This window comes from Plectropomus leopardus, chromosome 20, assembly GCF_008729295.1.
Source record: "Plectropomus leopardus isolate mb chromosome 20, YSFRI_Pleo_2.0, whole genome shotgun sequence".
NCBI lineage: Eukaryota > Metazoa > Chordata > Actinopteri > Perciformes > Serranidae > Plectropomus > Plectropomus leopardus.
Window position 1 is genome coordinate 4,395,987 of NC_056482.1, and position 21,006 is coordinate 4,416,992.

The 21,006-nt window shown below is 37.4% G+C and overlaps 1 protein-coding gene across 1 annotated transcript; it reads left to right on the top strand.

Annotated features, from left to right (window-relative positions):
- Positions 1-421: 421 nt before the first annotated feature.
- LOC121959936 (TNF receptor-associated factor 2-like) lies at positions 422-12,477 on the top strand. The gene is given in 12 exon segments (XM_042509490.1): positions 422-613; positions 1,131-1,340; positions 2,888-2,966; positions 5,014-5,112; positions 5,643-5,732; positions 5,735-5,806; positions 5,937-6,011; positions 6,868-6,942; positions 7,528-8,091; positions 8,812-8,989; positions 9,438-9,586; positions 10,936-12,477. Coding segments are annotated over 11 exon segments (1,788 nt in total). The 5' UTR covers positions 422-613; positions 1,131-1,152; the 3' UTR covers positions 11,155-12,477.
- Positions 12,478-21,006: the final 8,529 nt, after the last annotated feature.

The following is a 21,006-nucleotide window of genomic DNA, read 5'->3' on the forward strand; positions in this document are numbered from 1 at the left end:
TTACAAGTAAGTCATTCATGGAACTTTCATAAATTACATATATATATATATATATATATCAACAGTTATAATGAAAATATAATAATATATAATAATATAATTAATTATACCTACACACATATATACATGCACACACACACACACACACACACACACACACACACACACACATACATATACATATAAATATATAATGTGCATATCAGCACAAATATAAAGATACAATAACCAGAAACATTAAAAAGACATGTGATGTGCATTTCTAAAAATCTGTTACTGGATGTTTATTTCACAACAAAGCGAGCCCGCCCACTCGTGAGTTGTGAACCAATGGGGGTCGCGCCTCCACATCTCGTCTGCCTATCAACCCGCGTTCAGCCCACCGCATGACGTAACACCCAGTCTGAAAGTGCAATGGCGATATTGGACAATAACAGCCATCGCTTTTGGGGGACCACATCTAGATTATGTGGCTAACGCTGAAGAAAACACTTCCAGTCGGCTGCGAAACCTCATGTAATATCGGCACACCGCGCGAGCGACTCCCTGCGACCAGGAAAGGTGATTTCGAAGCCTGTGCGCGCGATGACAGTTTAGACGACAAAAACCGCTGGTAAGTGCAAACTCTGGTGATTGTAGGAGCGTTCACCGAGGAGCTGTTTTCCTGTTGGTAAACGGTGTGTTTGAGGCTGCGAGCTGGGGATGTGAAAGGGGCGTGGCGGCGTGCCGTGCTGGGTACCACTTCTGACTGAAAGGATGCTGATAGCTTAGCAACAGCGACAAGGAAGGGAGAAGGAAGCAGAGCAGAGACAATGGATGTGCGATTTGTCAGCGTCGTTACCGGGTAGGCTGAGCAGAGCGTGTATTGTTTGAGCAGAGAGAGAGGCAGTGGCAGCACTTTGTGCCAAGTCAAGCACAAGAAGCAGCCATGGATGCACACTGGAAATGTAAACAAAGGGTGTGGGCCTCTCAGCCGGCCTGTGATGGGGAACCATTGCTGGAGGATTTTTATGTTACACTCATGGCTCAAAGACAGTGTGTTTAAAGGCCAGGAAATAGCCATCACCGCTCCTCTCTGTAACTGTTGCATCAAAATGAATTCTTCTTCACATCTTCTTCCTTCCTCGCAGGTGTGACGTGTGAACAGACACCATGGCCACACAGGAGCCATCCCCTCCCTCGTCCATGGAGAGCAATAAACCCGGCTTCCCCAAAAAGATCCTGGGCAACAAGCTGGAGGACAAACACCTGTGCAACTGCTGCCACAACATACTCAGACGACCCTTTCAAGCCCAGTGTGGACATCGCTTCTGTTCCTACTGCTTCAACAGGACTGTGAGGTGAGGGGCCACACCACCCACAGACCGTACCATGTGTGTCTTAGGGAGTAACTACAGTGGTGGAAAATGTAGAAGTAGCAAAACCACAGTGCTGCAAGTAAAATTCAAGCATACTAGGGGCTGACAGATTATCGGCCCGGCTCATCATTGGAGCTGATATTCGGCATTTTGCCAATTATCTGGATCGGCGTTTTATTTAAATGATAGGTGATAACATAATCTGGGATCGGCGTTTTATTAAATGATAGGTAAAAAGTGCAGAGAAAGTGTCAGCATAGGAGGAACTTCAGGGCATTACTTTGTTTGTTTTTGTTTTTGACTTTTCTTTCTTGTGTATTTTGGTGTGGTAATTTTGAAATTTGTGGTACATTTTCTTGTACTTTTTTTTTTTTTTTTTTTTTTTTTACTAATTTCTTGCTGATTTTTTGGTCATTTTTTCTTAAGTTGAACTAAGTCAAGCCAATTTGCTCAGGTTTTAAAAAAATAAAGGTCCAATTTTATGTATTGTAGTATTCTGGATTTGTACTTGAATATGTTTTCATGCTTTAATGTTAGAAAAAAACCCACATTATTTTTGTCGCATTTGCTGCATGAATACTACATTACTACAGTCACCCTTTGTTTGTAACATACAGATTTAGTGGCTGTCTCTTTAAGCCCTTCTTCCAAAAATCCCAGTGTACTCTGATTGGTCAGTGTTTTCTGGTCTTTCTTATCTGTGCTCTTGGCATCTTTGCAGTGTCATTGCATCCAAGAAAAGACTCTAACAGCACTGTAGCAGCACTTTTTACCTTTGTATAATGTACTTGTGACATCACAACTTTACGGAAGTCCTGATGGCTCGTTTAAAGGCACAACCGCTGAATTTGGGTTGTGTGCATTTCTCTGTGGATTGATTATGTTGACCTATACCTGCTTTAAAATAAACAAAGACATGATAATCAGATTTTAACAACATGGGACCTTTAAGTTACAGTAGCAAATTTACCACAGTGTAGAAATATTATGTTACCAGTGAAAGTACTGCATTCACAATGTTATTGAAGTAAACATCAAAATATACTTAAAGTTCCAAACAAAAAAACTTATTTTTGCAGAATGGCACATTTCAGAACAATACAGTGTGTATTCTATGATTTGATTATGATTGTTGATGCATTCATGTGTAAGCATCACTTTAATGTTGCAGCTGGTAAATGTTTATTTACTTTATATACTGTAGGGTAGGTTAACCTTTAATAATACGTTACCATTTATTTGTTCATTATATTTTGCATTTTTAATCCAAGTCTGAAAAGTATCTAAAGCTGTCTAAAAATAAGGTGGAGTAAAAAGCACAGTACTTTCCTCTGAAATGCAGTGGAGTAGAAGTATTAGGTAGAAAAAATGGAAGTACAACTAGCGTAAATAGTACTTAAGTGCAATAATTGAGTAAATGTACTTTCAACTGCTGGGAATCTCATGTTTACATAAGTTGTATTTGCAGTATAAGTAATATTGTGTACATTTGCAGTATATATAATGAGTATAATGTTGTTTTGTTGCAGTAATGGACCCCAGAAATGCAGCGCCTGCATCAAAGAGGATATTTTTGAAGATCCTACATCAATTTTGAAACAAGGATGTGTGAGTATTAATACATCTATATCAAGTTGAGAAAAATTTATTAAATTGAATTTCTTAAGTCAGGCTCATATTGCACTATAGCAGCTCCTGACCTGTAGTATTTGGATCAAAGAAACTCAGAGTTAGGGCTTAATTTCTCCATTAATTGCCTTTAATTGCATTTTTTTCTATCACTTAAATTGTCTGATGTTATTAGTCAAATAAGTTTATGATTGTTATTATTTATATAATTTATTATTATGAATATTACTAATACTACTACTACTAATAATATTAGATTAATCATTTGTTCATAAAATGTCAGAAAATAGTAAGATAATAGCTCTACTTGGAGTATGCATGCAAATAAAAATAACTTTATTGATGAAGATAAAATAAGATTTAAAAAAATAAAGCTATAAAAACAACAAATGTAACATTTATACATGCATTTCAGTATGTTAAACATATAAACTTGGTGCTCAGAACACTCGCCTTGAGTTGCAGATGTCGAATAAAAACACACCTTTTTAAATGAAGAATGAATCAGTATCAGTTTCATTTTGACCAGTTTGGACCCTGTTCATACCTTCGTTCAGTTTCATTATGACGTCTCTGCACAGTAATACAGACATAGAAATGCTGTGAGGGGCGCAGCACTTAAATTAAGAATGCCGATGTAATGTTTTCACGGCCAAGAAAAGTTCAGTCAGTGTTGGTGATCAGGAGCTTCTCTCTCTCTAAGAACCAGAAACCAGAGACGTCAGTCTCTCACTTGTGATGTCATCATGCACGATCATGTCTGGAGCTCCACAGAAAGTTCATGGGAGCCTGATTTTGTGGAGCCACACAATTTTTTCTTTCAATTTTTATACCGAAATGTTTTTAGGTTTTTTTTTGTAGTCTCAGTGCTCTCTGACATCACAGATTTGGGTTTTAGCCCTCTGGTTTTTAGATTTAAGAGAAAGCTGTCCGTCTTTATTAATATTTTTGGACTTTTTTTTCAGTTTTGATTTTTATTGTTTACTTCAAACAGCAGTGTTAAAATTTTTACATAGATCACTCACTTGCTTTTAAATTAACACATTAACACAGGCCAAACAAAGGACAATACATATTGAAGAAGACACCCACATACATAATCATGCACAAATATAGTAAAAGAAGAGGCAAGTAAATAAGAGAAAACTAAGACAATGTTATATTAATAATAACTAAGGTCATACGTGTAATATACTCAAATGCATTTTTAAATGTTACATTTGTTGTCATGTTAACTTTCTAAATTATTTTATCTCATTTCATCTTTGTCAATTAAGTTATTATTTTTCATTTGCATGCATATTCCAAGTAGAGCTAGTATAAAGAGCATTATTATTTTCTGACATTTTACAGACCAAATGATAAATCAGTTAGTAATAATATTAATAATAATATGTTTTAACGTTACAGTTATTTTCTATTGGCATGCATATTCTAAATAATGCTATTATAAAAAATCATTTCTTAGTATTTTCTGACATTTTATAGACTAATAATAATAATAATAACAATAATAATTATAATAACAACAGCGAGCGTATAAGAATGAGCAAGTCGAGTGCCACATCTGGAAGATTCATCTTGGTTTAAGTTTCCCCACTCTGTGTTAAAAAAGGATCCCATATTTCTGTACATGTATGAATTTTGAAAATGGGCGTACTTCCCCTTTAAATGCTTGTAATAATGCATGAGAATGAACCTGCCCGCCCCACTGCAAACTGGCACTCACAGCTCACTGACCTGCAGCCAGAGTTTTGTAGCTTTGAGTTCAGAGCAGGAGCTGAAAAAAAAAGCTGCCTCATGCTTTATTTGTAAGCACACGTAATATAAATATTTTCTTTATTTATTGCTGTTCTCAATGCGCTCCTAAATAAACAACCATATGTAACTTCCAGTTTATGGCACTGAAGGATGTGTTGAATATACAGCTTTTACTGAACATAAATAATCTATGATATGGAGCGGGGCATGTGGAAAAACTTTGCAGCGTGACGGCAGATTCTTCTGTTTTCCCTTGTTTTTTCAGGCTTTTCCTGACAACGCGGTTCGGAGGGAAGTCGAAAGCCTTTCAGCTGTTTGTATCAATGAAAACTGCACATGGAAAGGCAGCATCAAAGACTATGAGGTGAGGTGACCTTTGACCCACTTTACATTGTTGCTTTACATATTTGTTTTAGGACATGTTTTGTTTTTGCTGAATGTCAAAAATTACCTGAAATGTAATACAATGCAGGGAAAGAAAAAAAAGATTTAAAAAAAGTCAGATAAATAAATAAAATAAAAATACATGAATATGTACATAAAATAGTTGATAATAATAATAATAACAATTCTTTTTATTATCATAAATTATAGGACATTTTCACCTTTTTATATCATTATTCTAATCATTTTTCTCTCTCTCTTTTTTAAAATCTGTTTTCCAGGGTATTTTCTCGTTTTTCCCTAATCTCTTGCAATTTGTTGCCATCTCTTTTCAAGTTGCTGATGATAGTCTTTCTAGTCATGTTCTTGAAAGAAGTCAAATCAGTTTGCTCAGGTTTCAAAGGTTTAAATGCATGTAAAAGGCATCTGAAGCAGCACAAGATAAATGTAAAGATCACCAGCTTAAACAACTTAAAGCTCTATTTTCAATTTCTTTTTTTTATTTTTCAGCTGAACCACGAGGGGAAGTGTGAGTTCATGATCATCCCCTGCCCCTCCTGTAAAGAACGAATTCGCTTCAATGAGCAGGAGCGCCATATAATGAGCGGGAGTGCCCGGAGAGAACGCTCAACTGCAAGTACTGCAAGGAGCCATTCCACTTCAAGAACATCAAGGTTAGGAATGATTTATTTAGACGAACTGTAGCTGAAGATGCTCGGCTGGTCGGAGCTGCTGCCGCACACCACAGCAGCTCTTTGTGTGTCTGCAAAAGAAACATTGTTTGGTTTTGTTTTTTTTTTTCAGGCTCATGATGAGATCTGCCCCAAGTACCCGATGATCTGTGAAGGCTGTGCCAAGAAGAAGATACCCAGAGAAAAGGTGAATCTGTAAATCAGCGGTGGCTGCAGGCTCTTCTAAAGTCCACATTTACTAATAAAAAGCCTTAAAAAGTATTAAGTGGTTGAAAAGTTTTGATGGGTCTAAAATGTTTTTGAGTAAGGTTCAAAATGAAAAAGGCAATGGGTAGCTTAACATGAAATGGCCCAAAAATAAGCAAGAAATTGGCAAACCTTTATGAGAAAATGACATAAAAATATCCTAAAAATGCAAAGTAGAAATATAAAAAACAAAAAGAGACAATAAAATTACAATTACAAGTGCAATGGAATACATTTTTTTTACTGTAACATAATTTTAAATATATAATTATAAGAATTCTAAATGTATATTTCTGGACATTTTTCCTTCTTTTTGGATAATATCTATTTATCTCCTCACAGCTACTTTTCAAGTCATTTTCTTGTCACCTTTTTGCCATTTAAAAAAAAAAAAAATTTCTATTTTTTGCAGTTTTAGGAACCATCTTGCCAAGTTGCTCGTCGCCTTTTTCTCATGTTTTCAAAAGAAATCATTCAATTTTCTCAGGTGCCAGAGCTTTTAATGCTTGTGAAAGGTGTCTGAACATAGCATAACACAAATCATGTCGATTCGGATTCTAAAGGGTTAATAGAAGGAAGATACTGTTTGACAGTGGAATAGACTTTGGCCCAACACCTGCATTTGTACTGTGTCCATATTTTAACCCCTTCAGACATCACCATGTGTTTATTTTTCAGAACAACTTATGCTTAGCTCTGTGAATTAAAATACAATAATGCATAAAAGGCACAAATGCCAATTAGTAGCTTCTACACAAAGTTTGTTATTAATACTTTTATTGTGATTTTTTTTCTAGTATGTGGACCATATCAAGTTCTGCAGCAAATTCAGAACTCCGTGTCGATTTCATGTCGTGGGATGCGACATGTCTGTAAGTAGCCTCATAAATTCAACCACACATAATAGGGACTGTATGGGAATTATGAAGGGGAGAGGAGGTCAGCGAAGAGGGAGGGGTGCTTTCATTTTTTTGTGGAGAATGCAGGAGAGCTTCTATTAACTTTTTTCTCACCCCGAGATGAATTTTTCTCTTGAAAGATTTATTGTCAGAAACATTTTTGAAAAAAAATCCAAGATGGCTTTTGTTTGTCATATTTACACGCTGAGCTCTTTGGAAGCTGTCTGAAAAAAAGTGACCCTGGCATCATAATATTGATTTGATTGACTGTCAGACATCTTATCTCATACATATCAATGTATAGCACTATCAACAATTTTCCATAAATATCTTATTTTAACACTTAAGCATTTTCAATTTTTAAGTCCAGGGTAGGGTCCAAAGAAAGTATTAATGATGCTGAGGAGAGTTTTTTTTGTTTGTTTTAAATAAAGTGAAATATAAGATTTCCCCCCTCCCTACACAAATAATTTTCATACAGTCCCTAAAGCAGCTGATGAGACTGCATGTATTTATTATTTTTATTTAATTTTCCTCCTGTCACCTCTCTTTTGGCAGGTGGAAAAAGAAAAGATTCATGACCATGAGCGCGCCTATGCCTACGAGCACCTCAACCTGCTGCTGCATTACATCATGGGCATGAAAGTGAGCATGGAGGGCCTGCAGCCCAAGGGACTGGAAGTCGCCGGACACAAACTGGTGGAACTCCAACAGTCCCTCAGGGAGCTCGAGGCCAGAGTCTCCCAGCTTAGCACCACCTCCTCTGGGCCTCCCGTGCAGGGAGCCGCCGCCGCCGCCTCCTCCTCATCCTCCAGCTCCTGTCCACCCGCTTCAGCTCCTCTCCCTCCGCCTCCCACTCTGGCTCCCACTCTGTCCGTGTCTACCTCCTTCACACCTCTGCCTAGCTCGGTGGGCGCGGCGCTGGAGCTCCAGCTCCACAGCGAGAAGACCAAAGTGGTGGAGCTGGGTCGCAGGTGCACGGAGCTCGAGGTCAAATCGGGCACGTTTGAAAATGTGGTGTGTGTCCTGAACAGAGAGGTGGAGAGGTTCGCCACCACCATGGAGGCCAGCAACCGTCAGCACAAACTGGACCAGGACAAGATCGAGGCTCTGAGTAACAAGGTAGGACTGGAACTGTGCCGTGTCCTTGAAAAATCACACTCACTCTTCTGAATCTAATGTGATCACACTGACATGATTCACATATTTTTAGATTCAGTGTGACTCACAATTCCAGATAAAGATGTAATTATCTCAAATGTCCTTGTGAGTGATAATAATAAAAGCCCAACATGCCTGGCTAAGACATGAAGTGACTCTGCTGAAAGCCTTTAAACCTTTTCAGTTTTTTATGTGCCAAACATTGACTGGATTTGACCCTTTGCAACCTGAGTAACTTGGGTTGAAAGTAGGCAAAAAAAAAAGTTAAAAAACAGAAAGAGAGAGAAATGGACCTAAAAAAACCCTCAGAAAATAATATATATGTTTGTATTTATTTTATGTATTTTTTGTTACAAAATTTTCAATATAAACATAGTATAAATAAAATTTTTGGACATTTTCACCTATTTTTATTTGGGGGGGGGGCTCTTTTTTATAACTCATTAAAACTCAAGTTTTTTTTTTTTTTTTTTTTTTTTTACTTTTATAGATTTCTTGCAATTTGTGGTAGGTTTTTATTGCCTGCCTTTATTTAACCATGTTGTTTTAAGAAACTGATAAATAAATAGCTTGTGAGAGGCATCTGAATGTAACACAAGAAACCCGATGTCCCTTCAGGTCTCAAAGGGTTAAAGAAAAATTAATGACCCCGCATAAGCTCAGTGTGTGTTTGTTTTCCAGGTGCGACAGCTGGAGAGGACGGTTGGGCTGAAGGACCTGACGGTGGCTGAGATGGAGGGCCGGCTGAGGGAAATGTCTGCCACCACCTTCGACGGCGTCTTTGTCTGGAGGATCTCAGATTTTGCCAAAAAGAGACAGGATGCCATCGCAGGTCGAGCCCCTGCCATGTTTTCACCAGGTAACACTGGCTGTTATTACAGATTAGAGGTCAGAGGTCGTGGCTCAGATCCTGGTTACTTGACAACCGTTTAATCCTTTTTATTTAAATTCTCTTTTTTTGGAAATGTTGACACACAAAAAATACAGTGAGAATGTCCCACTGTATATATGTGCGCGTGTGTGTGTGTGTGTGTGTGTGTGAGTGAGTATTCACATGTACTGTACAGTATCTTTATATGCATATCTGCCCGCATCGACCTACAAGGTATATGTATACAATATACATACAAAAAAGGCATATACCCATAAGAATAGCATAAACAGAGCGTCCAAACTTATTACAGACATAAATACGAATATTGAGATGAGAAAATGATGATGATAATAACATAAACAGTAATTTAACCCTTTAAGACAGTAGCTTCATTATCTGCAGGAAACATAATTTCCCTTCCTTCTCTCTCCAGCCTTCTATACCAGTAAGTACGGCTATAAGATGTGTCTGCGGATCTATCTGAATGGAGATGGGACGGGGCGTGGCAGCCACTTGTCCCTGTTCTTTGTGGTGATGAGGGGACTGAATGACGCTCTGCTCAAATGGCCTTTCAACCAGAAGGTAAAACACCTACAGACAGAGGAGGGATATTTACCAAGAGTTTGCTATCCATCAAGCTGTTTGTCCTCATGGGGACCTCACTAGGGTTTGGCTCTGGTAACAGTTCAGAAAAGATGCTGAAGTTTGAATGTCTGGTCTCATGCAGTCTGTATTTTAAGTCTGTGGTTTACATTACAGATGCATTATGAAGTTACTTTCAGCTCAGAACCACCACACAAGAAAAAAGTGCATCAAATTTACCTCCTTGTTCCTGCATCAGTCTCCTGCTTGGATATGTACTTTTTAACTATCATAGGCTAAAATCCAGTGCTATATGACTGAAGCACCAGTTAATATTTATCAAGAAATCAAGTGCTGAAACTTTGTCACCTGTTTTCACAGATGTAAAAAAAAGAGAGAGAGAGAGAGAGAGAGAGAGTGAGAAAAAAATGATCTGAAAAATAATGAGTTTTTTTTAAAATAAGGAACAAGCAATAATTTTTCATTTTATTTGATTGATTTGATATATTTTGCACATATTAAAAATGACAATGTTATACTTTTTAATAAAAGCAGACGTGCGGGGAACCCAGAAAACCCTTAAGGGGCTTGACAAGTGGGGTTCCCTATGAAAACTATCAATCAGTACAATCAGTAATCCCTTTACACTGATAAAATTTTTTTAAAAATTGTTTTAAAAAAGTGTGTGTGTGTGTGTGAGTGTATATATGTATATATATACACACACACACACACATTAGGGCTGTCAAGCAATTTTGATTAATTATATTACTCTGTGATTAATGAATCTAAATTAAATTATATACATCAGTATATGCTGGGAAAGTATTTTAAAAAAATGTTATTAGATTGAATTTTGCCTGATGAGTGAATTGATGAATAATTGACATTATAGACTTTAAAGTTCAACATCTCTTTTATTTCAGAGCTTTTTTTTCACTGTTCATATGCAATAATGCCCCTAACAATCAAAAATACAACCCAATATGCTGAGGAAACAAATTCAAAAATCCTTCAGCAAGAACAAAGATAGAACTAAGTCCATGGTTACTCAGTTGTTCCTTGACATTATAATGATGGCTTGACAGGTGGGATTTGTTTGTTGTTTATAGACAGAAGACAGAAATAATTACGTAAAAAAAAAAAAAAAAAAAACGAGAAGGAATGGTGATAAACATGAAAAAATACACATGGTGGGCTATCGTTACTGTAGGATATTTTTCACAGATTTGTTGAATGAATCCATATCTTGGAACCTGTGTATGTGATACTAAGTTTTTACATTTTTTCATAGTTATAGTCACACAGGAGGAGTGTTTAAACATCTTTCTGATTTGTCTTATATCCAGGTGACTCTGATGCTGCTGGACCAGAGCAACAGGGAGCACATCATCGACGCCTTCCGACCTGACGTCACTTCCTCTTCCTTCCAGCGGCCCGTGAGCGAGATGAATATCGCCAGCGGCTGTCCGCTCTTCTGCCCACTCTCCAAGCTCGACGCCAAGAACTCGTACATCCGTGACGACACCATCTTCATCAAGGCCATCGTGGACCTCACCGGCCTCTAGACGGACTCCGCAGAAGTGGTACGGTTTGGCAAAAACCAGGCAGCTCTTTGACCATTACGGCTTCATTTGGGCTCGATCGTGGTCCCTTTAGGGCTCTTGTTCAGGCATCTTAATGTCCCCCTGCAGCTTTAGGGAGACAAACATGCTTGCAACTGTATGCTGCATGCGGCTGCAGTTTGCTCTGTCGAGGCGGCGCTGGCATCGTCATATCGTGGTGGAGAGAACCACCGTCATTGCTGTACATTTCAGGTGCAAAATTTTTTTCTTTTGACGTCACAACACGCCGCTCCCATGGTGGATGATATTAGTTGTGCACACGAAGTTTTCAGTCAAAGGAGAAGCGAGCACCGGTGCAGCGCGGTCAGTGCGGTGATGGGGTTAGAAGCAGAGATGTCAAGAGTGAACAGTTATGATGGAGTGAAAAAGAGTGGGTAGCTTTTATTTTGAAATCTCCTGCTATTTGAAGGGGTGTTACAGGGTTGTAGACTACAGGTAGTTCATGTGATCAATAGAGTTAGAGCATGGCTTTTGCTTTTTCTTGCAGATTGTGGATATTGTGAGCTTCTCAATTCCAGTGTCGAGTGAATTTGCATAGACAAACGTGGAGTTATGTTATGAATAAGATTACAGGCGTTTTTTTTGCCTTTTTTTGTTGGGTGCAAAGTGCATGCCGCTGGCTTTTTTTTTTTTTTTTAACGGCTCCTTATTTTGACTGAAGGTTCCTCTGTTTGTTGTTGTTAGTGACTTAGCCATCCGTGATGGTGGACATTGCCTGCATGTCTTTGGATAACCAGGCTATTCTACATGTAAAGTTGGTGTTGCGTGTTTGTTCCTATTAGGGGCTGGGTGGTTCTGATTGGTGGTTTGGTACATCTGTGGAAGATACAGTGGAGTTACCAAGGAGTCAGGGCAGCGTGCCGGTTCAAGCCTGAGGCATAAAGCTCGAAACAAACATAACATAGCTGGAGTTTTTTCCCCCTCCAGGGTACGCTCACTAAGCTCACATCTCAACACATAGTACTGTGCCCCCACCACAGATCGAGGTTAACACAGATTCCACGAAATGAAGGAATTGTCCGTTCCTTGTTTTCTGTCCATAATACAAGTGCATATGTGTTTCTGCTGCTCTTAAGATAGAATACTGATGTGAATCTAATATATATGTTGGTGCAAATATACATGAGGTAAATGTGTGTGGAGGCTGAAATAAGATGGGATTGTAATACTTTGTTGTAGAGCCATTATTGACATTATTTATTCCAGATCGATGTTCAGTAACCCTTTGAATCCTGGAGCAACATCATGTTACTTGTGCTGCTTTCAGACGCCTTTCACAAGTATTTAGACCTTTGAACTCTGAGCAAATTAGTGCAATTTCTGCCAAAAAAAATGGGGAAAAAAAAGGAAATAGCAACTTGGCAAAAAATGCCCTTCAAATTGCAAGAAATTAGTAGATTTAGAAAATTATTTCTAAAAAGCTAGTAAAAATGTGTAGGGAAAAAAGCTAGGAAAAAACAATATTTCTAATTATCATAATCACATTTTTAAAATTATTTTTACTAAATTATTATAATTTTAAGCACTTTTTCCACTTTTTCCTTTCTTTTGTTTAACTAATTTTCAGGCAATGTAAACTTGTATTTTTTTTTTAATTATTTTTACTAATTTCTTGCTAAGTTTTGGGTCATTTCTTGTTTTGTTGCTCATTGCCTTGTTCCCATTGTTTTTGAAAGAAACCAAGCCAATCTGCTCAGGCTCCAAAGGGTTAAATATGCTCTCACTGATTTCCAAATACACAACAATCTCCATTTCTATCTGTTCAAACATGTAATTTCTCTTTGTGTCCACCAGAGGTTACTGTTCTCCTTACTTAGCATGCATGCTGAGGTTTTTAAAGGTTTCCACGCTGGCCTGTTTTGAAAACCAGTCTCGACCTGTATTGAAACCTCTCTGTGCATGGGAGGCTTCAATTCATTCCTCACTTATGGAGTTTCACACCGGTTTACTCTGTGAGCCACAGTGTGAAAGTGTTTATTTGTATTTGTTTGGAAATGAAAATAATCATAGAATAGTTATCATGTTATATCTGGCGACGGCATCTGTTCAACGGAACGCCGCTGCCTATATTCATAGCAATTTATAAATATGTATCTTTCATATCATAATGTTGAAATAATCTATATATCAATGTTAATATACACCAGATGTTATAATAAGCATAGTATTAATGAATACCTTATTAATTCTATATCTATATACCAGCTTTTTGTTTGTCAAGATGGTTTGAACAGGCCAGGACGACCCCCTCCCCCCATCCTGTGCAGTAAGGACTTCCGATTACTTCCAGAGTGCAATATATGATTATGTCTGTTAGGTTTGATGACACCTTGGCTTTAAGGGTTTACAGAGGTCACACTATTTGTTTACATCACTCATTGTGGTGCTGAAGACCATTTTTTTAACTTTGCGGAAAAAAAAAAAGCAAAACGCTAACACAGGCTTCTATTAGTCAGGAGCTCTTCATGAAGCTAAGTGAGGTTTTTTCCAAATACCATTTTAATGTTGAGGCTTTAAGTTCTATTCTTAACTTTAAAAAGACTGAGCGTGTAACGAGTAGGATTACATGAACTTTTTTAGTGTTCTTGTAACGTGCCAAAATCAAAATATTACCTCCGTATACTAACAATGTTGTATTTGCAAGTTATGTTCTATGCTAAAATATGGTGCCAAATATGTTTATATTTCAGTTTGTGTGCGAGTGTGAGTGTGCCATTTTAATATGATGCATGGGTCACTGTTCCTTTAAGGCACCAGAGGAGAGAATTAATGCTGTCCCATGAATACAAACCCTCCCGAGGTTTTTTGAATGTAAGCCTTATTGTTATTATTATGATTTCTTTTCTATTAACAAAACAACAGTTCTGTAAATGTGATGCAGTTGACTTGAACCAACTTAATTTGTGCACTTTGTATCTTTTGTTTGTCCAAACAGGGTATTTCATCGAGTGATTTATGTACCTTTAAATCAGAGCCATATATATATTCTGATGTTGATAATATTGATGTATTATGCTAAAAAAAAGACATGCAGTATGTAATAAAGTTTGCTGGTTTCAGCTTGTTGAGTATTTTAATCATATTTTTGAGCTTTAGGATCATTTACTTAACTTTACTTACATTTACTTACTCATTTACAAAAGTATCGGGCAATGAAGTCAAAACCCTACATAAGTTAATGAACCAACATGTTACCAGCAAAATGTACTTAAAGCTGTAGTTGGTGACTTTTATGTTAAAAACAAGATTTTGTCATATTTGCTGAAATTTTCACTACATCCACCCAGTAGTACATGAAACAGATAATCTGTGAAAAAAAAATCATGTTTGTCCCCCTCCTCATAGTGCTTTGAATGGTATTACCGCAGGTTAATGAAAACAACCAATCAGAACGAAGAGTCTTTCACGCAGCTGTGCGTCAATGCTCATGAACTGGGGTCAAACTGTCAAACTAGGCGGCATTGATCAAATATAAAACGTCATTCTGTTACTGCATTGCCTATTTCTCACCTCAAATGTTTCAGAAGCACAGTTTAGTGTACTGTTTAGCTGTAAAATGAGAACGTTTGTGACCCGGCCACCATGTTGGACATAACTGACCAAGCTTTTAACTGCAAAATGACAAAGTTTGCTGCGGCTGGTGGGCGGTGTTTAGTTTTTGGCTCAACTGTTTCCAGCATTGCAGCAGGGTCAGAAACTTTCTCATTTTACAGCTAAACAGTACACTAAAATATGTGTCTGAAAAACATTTTAGGAGAGAAATAAGCTATGCAGTCACAGAGTTTTGATTCATACTTGACCAGATGCCTAGTTTGACAGTTTGCCTGCAGTTCATGAGCAGTGATTGACATGATTGACAGCTGTGTTACAGTCTCCCAATCTCTGACTGGTTGTTTTTGGTGAGGTGCTGTAGATCCTTGCAAATGCCACTAGAAGCACTATGCAGACGAGAGGAACTTTTTTTTTTTTTTAATTGATTTTCTGTCTTGTGCATTACTTTGTGGATGTTGTGACAGTTTCAGCAAATATGACAAAAATTATTTTAATAAAAGTTACCAACTGTAGTTTTTAGTATCAAAGGCACAAGTGGTCATTATGCAGAAAATATCCCCCGAGACTAATTTGTTATACGTGACTATATGAGATTAATAATTCAGATTCATCAATGTGTAAGCAGTATTCTACTGTTGTAGCTGCTTTTGATGGAGCCAATTTTGACTACTTTATATACAGATAGGTAATTAATGGTTCCCAACCTAGGTGTGGGGCCCCTCCTAAGGGTCAAAAGATACATCTGAGATGAAAATCGTCAGGGAAAAAAAAGTTACACAAATAGGTTTTCGGTCATTTCTGTAATATGTGCTGTCTTTGTGAAAGCTTGGGTAACTCAAGTAATGAATTGTAATGAAATACAGTAAATGTTCCACTTCCCACCACAGATCACGAGAGGGCGCTATGGTTCCCCTTTATGAATGGTCTTATTCTGAGTACCTATGGTGATTACACAGTGCACTAAAAATGACATCCAGAAAAATAGGGATCATTGTACATTCATGAACGGTGATCATTGTACATTCATGAACGGTGTAATTGAAATCTACATTTCCAGACAAATAAATTAAAGCCTTTCAATTACTAGAAGTGAGCTGCTTTGACACATTTCATAAAAAGAACATTGTGACCCTCAGAACAAGGCTGTGCATTGTACACAGCTCGGTGCTGCCCGGACGCTCATTTAAAAATAACTAATAATGTCTCCCCTCAACTTCGTAATAGCTGCTTAATGGACATGCTGAATAATACTTGAACAGAACTTCTTGAGTGAAAGAGAACAATTCTGTTCCTCGTTTATATTATTGGATGTGAGTCTTGGTGAGTCACAGACAGAGACGCAGTGAGCTGCCAAAATAGTGGTTACCTTTAGAGGATGCGGTCGGATGACGAGATGGGGACAGTGATTCAGAATAGTTTTTTTCATGAAGCTTTTTAAAAACCCTTTCTCTTTCTCTTTTGTGCAACCCTGTCGAGCTAAAAGCTCATAATTAATTTAAATTTACTAGTTATTCTGTGGATTCAGACTTTATATAGCGAATATATGATAATCTAAACAGATGATTGAACAGTAGGTTAAACTGACCAACAGTACAAAGAATAGCTAAGGTCAGCTCCACATCGACCTGCAACATTAAAAGCTGCTAAACCTGTATATACCTATATATACTTTTACATAAGTGTTATTTTGAATGCAAATTTCACTTGAAGACTTTTCTTCTACTTAATTAAAATATCTACATATCATCAGACACCAGAAATGAAACAGAAGAGAAAACTGTGTCCAAGTAATAATAATAATGATAATAATAAATAATAATAATAATAATAATAATAATAAATAATAATAAATAATAATAATAACAACAATAATAATAATAATAATAATAATAATAATAATAATAATAATTATTATTATTATTATTATTATTATAATAATTATTATATTATTGTTGTTGTTGTTATACAGCCAATTTCTTGGTTAATGTATTGGTTAAAGTTTGTTATAAAACGTCAAGATGATAGCCTATTTTTTTCTCATAGGCATACTTCTATACAACTTTAGTGCAGCGCTACACTCAGGACCACGTGACTCCTCCACAGGTGCGGGCACGTAAATCCATCGCACCGTTTCTCAATGGCCTTGTTCATCACCAGTCGCTGGACGTAGCTACACCCACCTGTGGAGAGTCGAACTGTCGCTACTTTTTAGAAAGTAAGAAAGCCAAACTAGCTGCCAACAGTTCAGTAACCCTTAAGGACAGCTGCGAAGAGGAAATAACCGTGTTTGTGCGCCACAGTTTCGGTGTTCGGTGATTCCTTTCTTAGCATAGTTAGGCTAAGGTTAGCTTAGCTGAAGCCGCAAACATTTGAAGTTTTCTGCTCCTGTTTCAGACGGCTCAGCCCCTCAAGAATTATTTCTTCACCGAGTGGGAGACCAGTGCTTCACTTCAACAAGCTAAGTATTTTTTTTAGGATACTGGGCCTCAAAATGTTCTTACTTTGCTCAACAGATAAGTGCACATTCAAAATTAATGTTAAAATCATGGCTTGGGCGCAGTGGACAATCTTGTTCTTAAAACTATTGTTGCAGTCATCTGCATTGGCAGTTACATAATTGTAGGGCAGGGCAGAAGGCTGTATTGATTTTGTGTCAATATCCTGATCTAAAACTAGATGTAGTCCTTGATTCTGGATATGGTAATATTGTAAGTGTTGTCTTTTTCTTGTTTGAAGGCTGTATTGTAGCAAAATGATGTAATTTTCTTAATTTGCCAGGCTGTTCAGTCTGCTCTGTTGTTATTTATATCCACATTAATATTGATTATTTGACAAATATCTACTGGTGTTGATATTTTGTGAAAGCAGTAACCTGACAATTGCATCGCAATATTGATGTTGAGGCTATTTGGTCAAAAATATCTTCATAGTTTATTTTCTTCATATCGCCCCACTCTCAATGTGTGCTTGAGTTTTTGTGGTTCATGCTGCTTCCTAACTTTGCACCATTAAATCTCAGAGGCAGTTTGTAAAGAAGCTGTCTGATAATTATAATGAAGTAAAATTACATAATTGTGCACACAAGAGCGTGTAAAACATGTCTTGTGCAACTGAAGCATTTACTCTCACAAAAAAATTAAACGGAAACTATTTTAATAGTCATTTAGATGATTTTTAATTTCAAAACATTTCATGGTACTAGTCACCTTAATTTGGGTTCTTTCAATAATTGCAGTTAATTTATTTATTGTCTTAATAGTTTTGAGGTGTAGCCTGTTGTTTGTACAATCCAAGCATTGTGAAGGTGTCACTTTTGGCTCTGGGTTATTGTGACCTTTTTTTAAAGTGTATTTATTCATTCAGCTGTTTTGGAGAGGTGTTGATTCCACTTTATAGTCATTTTGAAGGCTGTAGTTTGTGCTGCTGTTAAATTCTTTTGTGTCACTCCATTGTTTTGCCTTAACCAAAGCGATAAAGCGGAAAAAAAAAGTATTTTAGAAACTGTGATTTGTGAGAAATTGTTGAAGTGTGTCTTTCTGGATAGCATGGACAAGCAGACAAAGTATTTTGTTGTATAATGGGAAAGACTTGTGCTGAAATGAAGATGTTTGTATGCTTTGACAGTGTAGCGGGAATGGGATAAACATTTGCATCCTCTTTCCAAATCTCAAATATGGCTGAATGGAATAAATGACACACTCCTGCACACGTCGTCTATCTGTTTCAGCTGCTCTGTTGCTGAGTGAATCTCCACAGAGATGTTCCAGTGTTGTCTGCTTTTTTGGAGGAGGTTGACTGTTGTTTGGCTCAGTCTTTGTGTTATTTTCAGATAACTACACATCTCATTGTAGGTAAATCAATCACACTGACTGTACTTCTTTGGAGCACCTGGTCCAGACATTTATTTGGCTGAATATTCCAGTTTAATTGACACCTGCTCTGATGCAGAAACAGTGGAAAGAAGATTTAGAAAAGTTGCGTTTTGGCACCTGTGGAGCTGGGACCACTAACAAGAACACAGAGTGGAAATTCATCTTCAGCGCTCATGAGAACCTGTGATATAAGTTGTCCTTGTGCGCTTCTCACGGGGTGACTGCTGACAGGAAAACAGATGGAATTAACGAACTTCTGACTGAAAAATTCCACCTGTCCTTCTGCTTTCCTGTGTCAGGTGAAACACTACTGTCTGTCCTCTGGTGATTCGCACAAAAAAATGTTTGAACCTGATGGAGACTAATGTTGATTTTTTTTTTTTAGAGATTATGACCTTTTGAAAAATGTTATTTTAAAGCTTTTGGAGCTCTGAGAGTAACTGGGTTTGGTTAACAGTGCTTTTCTGGAGTTTTCTTGTGTACAAATAAAAGTTTTCATTTAGCATTTTTCCCCAAAGCATATTGTTTGTATCCTTGAGCTCCAGCAAATGTGTTAAATCCATTTCCTTCCTCATAAAACATTTGCAAAGCTGATTTTGATGCCTCCACACTGTTGATAGTTGAGGCAGGAGGCATAATGATTTCAGGTTGTCTGTCCGTCCATCCATACGTACGTCCGGGTGTCAAACACATCCATTTGGAGTCAAGGATAAACTGATTAGATTTAGGTGGTCATAGGTCAAGGGTCAATATTATTGTGACCTCATCTGTCTCAGTCTTGACAACGGCATACTTTAAGAACACTTTGAGGGGATTTCTTTAAATTCAGCACAGAGATTTGAGTGGACTCAAGGATTTACTGAATAGATTTTGGTTGTCAGAGGTCATAGCGACCTTGTATTTGTCTCATTCTTGTCAACGCAATATTGCAAGAACATCTTGGGAGATTTTTTTTTTTTTCAAATTTGGCACAAGCAATTGGGTGGACTTAGGGATGAACTAGGGCTGGGCAATAAAACGATAATGATATAAATCTCAAAAGAACTTTTCCTCGATTGAAATATGAGAGGTAGTCGATGGAATGCCAGTAAAATGCATTCCAGCCATGTTTTGACAGACAGCATGAACAGCCAGTGATAATACGAATAGCACTGCGGCAAACCAAATGCAGCGAACAACTTTGACTCTAGAATACAGCTGAGTGTTTTGACAGCCGAGTCGTATGTGCTTCCACAGCGTTTATTATCGTGGATCCAACAGCTGATGGTCCCACAGCAGCGCAGTGAGACAGACAGAGCGGAGTGTCTGAAACAGCCAAATTTACAGAGGTGGAAAGTTCCTTCTTTAGACATCTACAGACTACTTTGTGTTAATTTCAGGTCTAATCAGACTTTGGTTGGAATTATTTAGAAACACCACGACGCTGTTGGGAAGCTGTTGGCAGCTATAGGAGAAGTAGGCCTACTCAAAAGTTGTTCTTGAGTAAAATGATTAATAGCATAGAAGATTCACAGAAGTTGAAGTCAGAGTCCTGCAGTCAGGAGAGGTTGAGCATTTATCAGCACAATGTGCTTAAATTTACCTGAAGTTTGTTTGAGATGGAGCTTTTATTTTTTATATAATGCTGGAAAGTTTAATAAATAATCATAAATCATATGTTTATTACACTCCAACACACCATGGTCAAATGAAACAGTGTCAGTGAACTATGATATCATCATATCTCACTTAGGAGTAAAAGGGAACCTTTTAAGCTTCACAGAAATAGTGATTTGATGTATATTGATATATATATATATTGATATAACCTGATATGAAAACAGTTATTGTGATAAGACTTTTTTCCATATCGCCCAGCCCTAGGATGAACTGATTAGAATTTGGTGGTCAAGGGTCAAGGTCACTGTGATCTCTTAAAATGTGTTTTTGGCCATAACTCTGTTCATGTGCTCAAAGTTCACAAATGTCTACTTGGATGTAATGATAAAGTTCTGACATTTTCTATCCAACAGGTCAAAGGTCATCTGTGACATCATAATGTTTAGCCAAAACACTTTTCTGGCCATTATTCAACATCACATCTAAGGAACGGTAGGTGAGACATTTGGTTAGGTACTGAATTGGTGACACTAATCTTGGGTGTCCACCTTGAAACTGATTGAAGAGATCGTTTTACTGCTGGGTGGAAGATGTGTGTGAAGCGTCCATGTTTTCAGACATGGATGTAAACTGTAAGTGTAACTTTATTTGTGTGCAGAGGCATGCAACCATGTTTCTAGTTTTAAAGTTTTGTTTATATTAATGTTTACTACCTAGCCTCTTCTTCCTCCTTATACTGGCGCATCGCTGCTTTTCTTTCAGCCACCTGTAG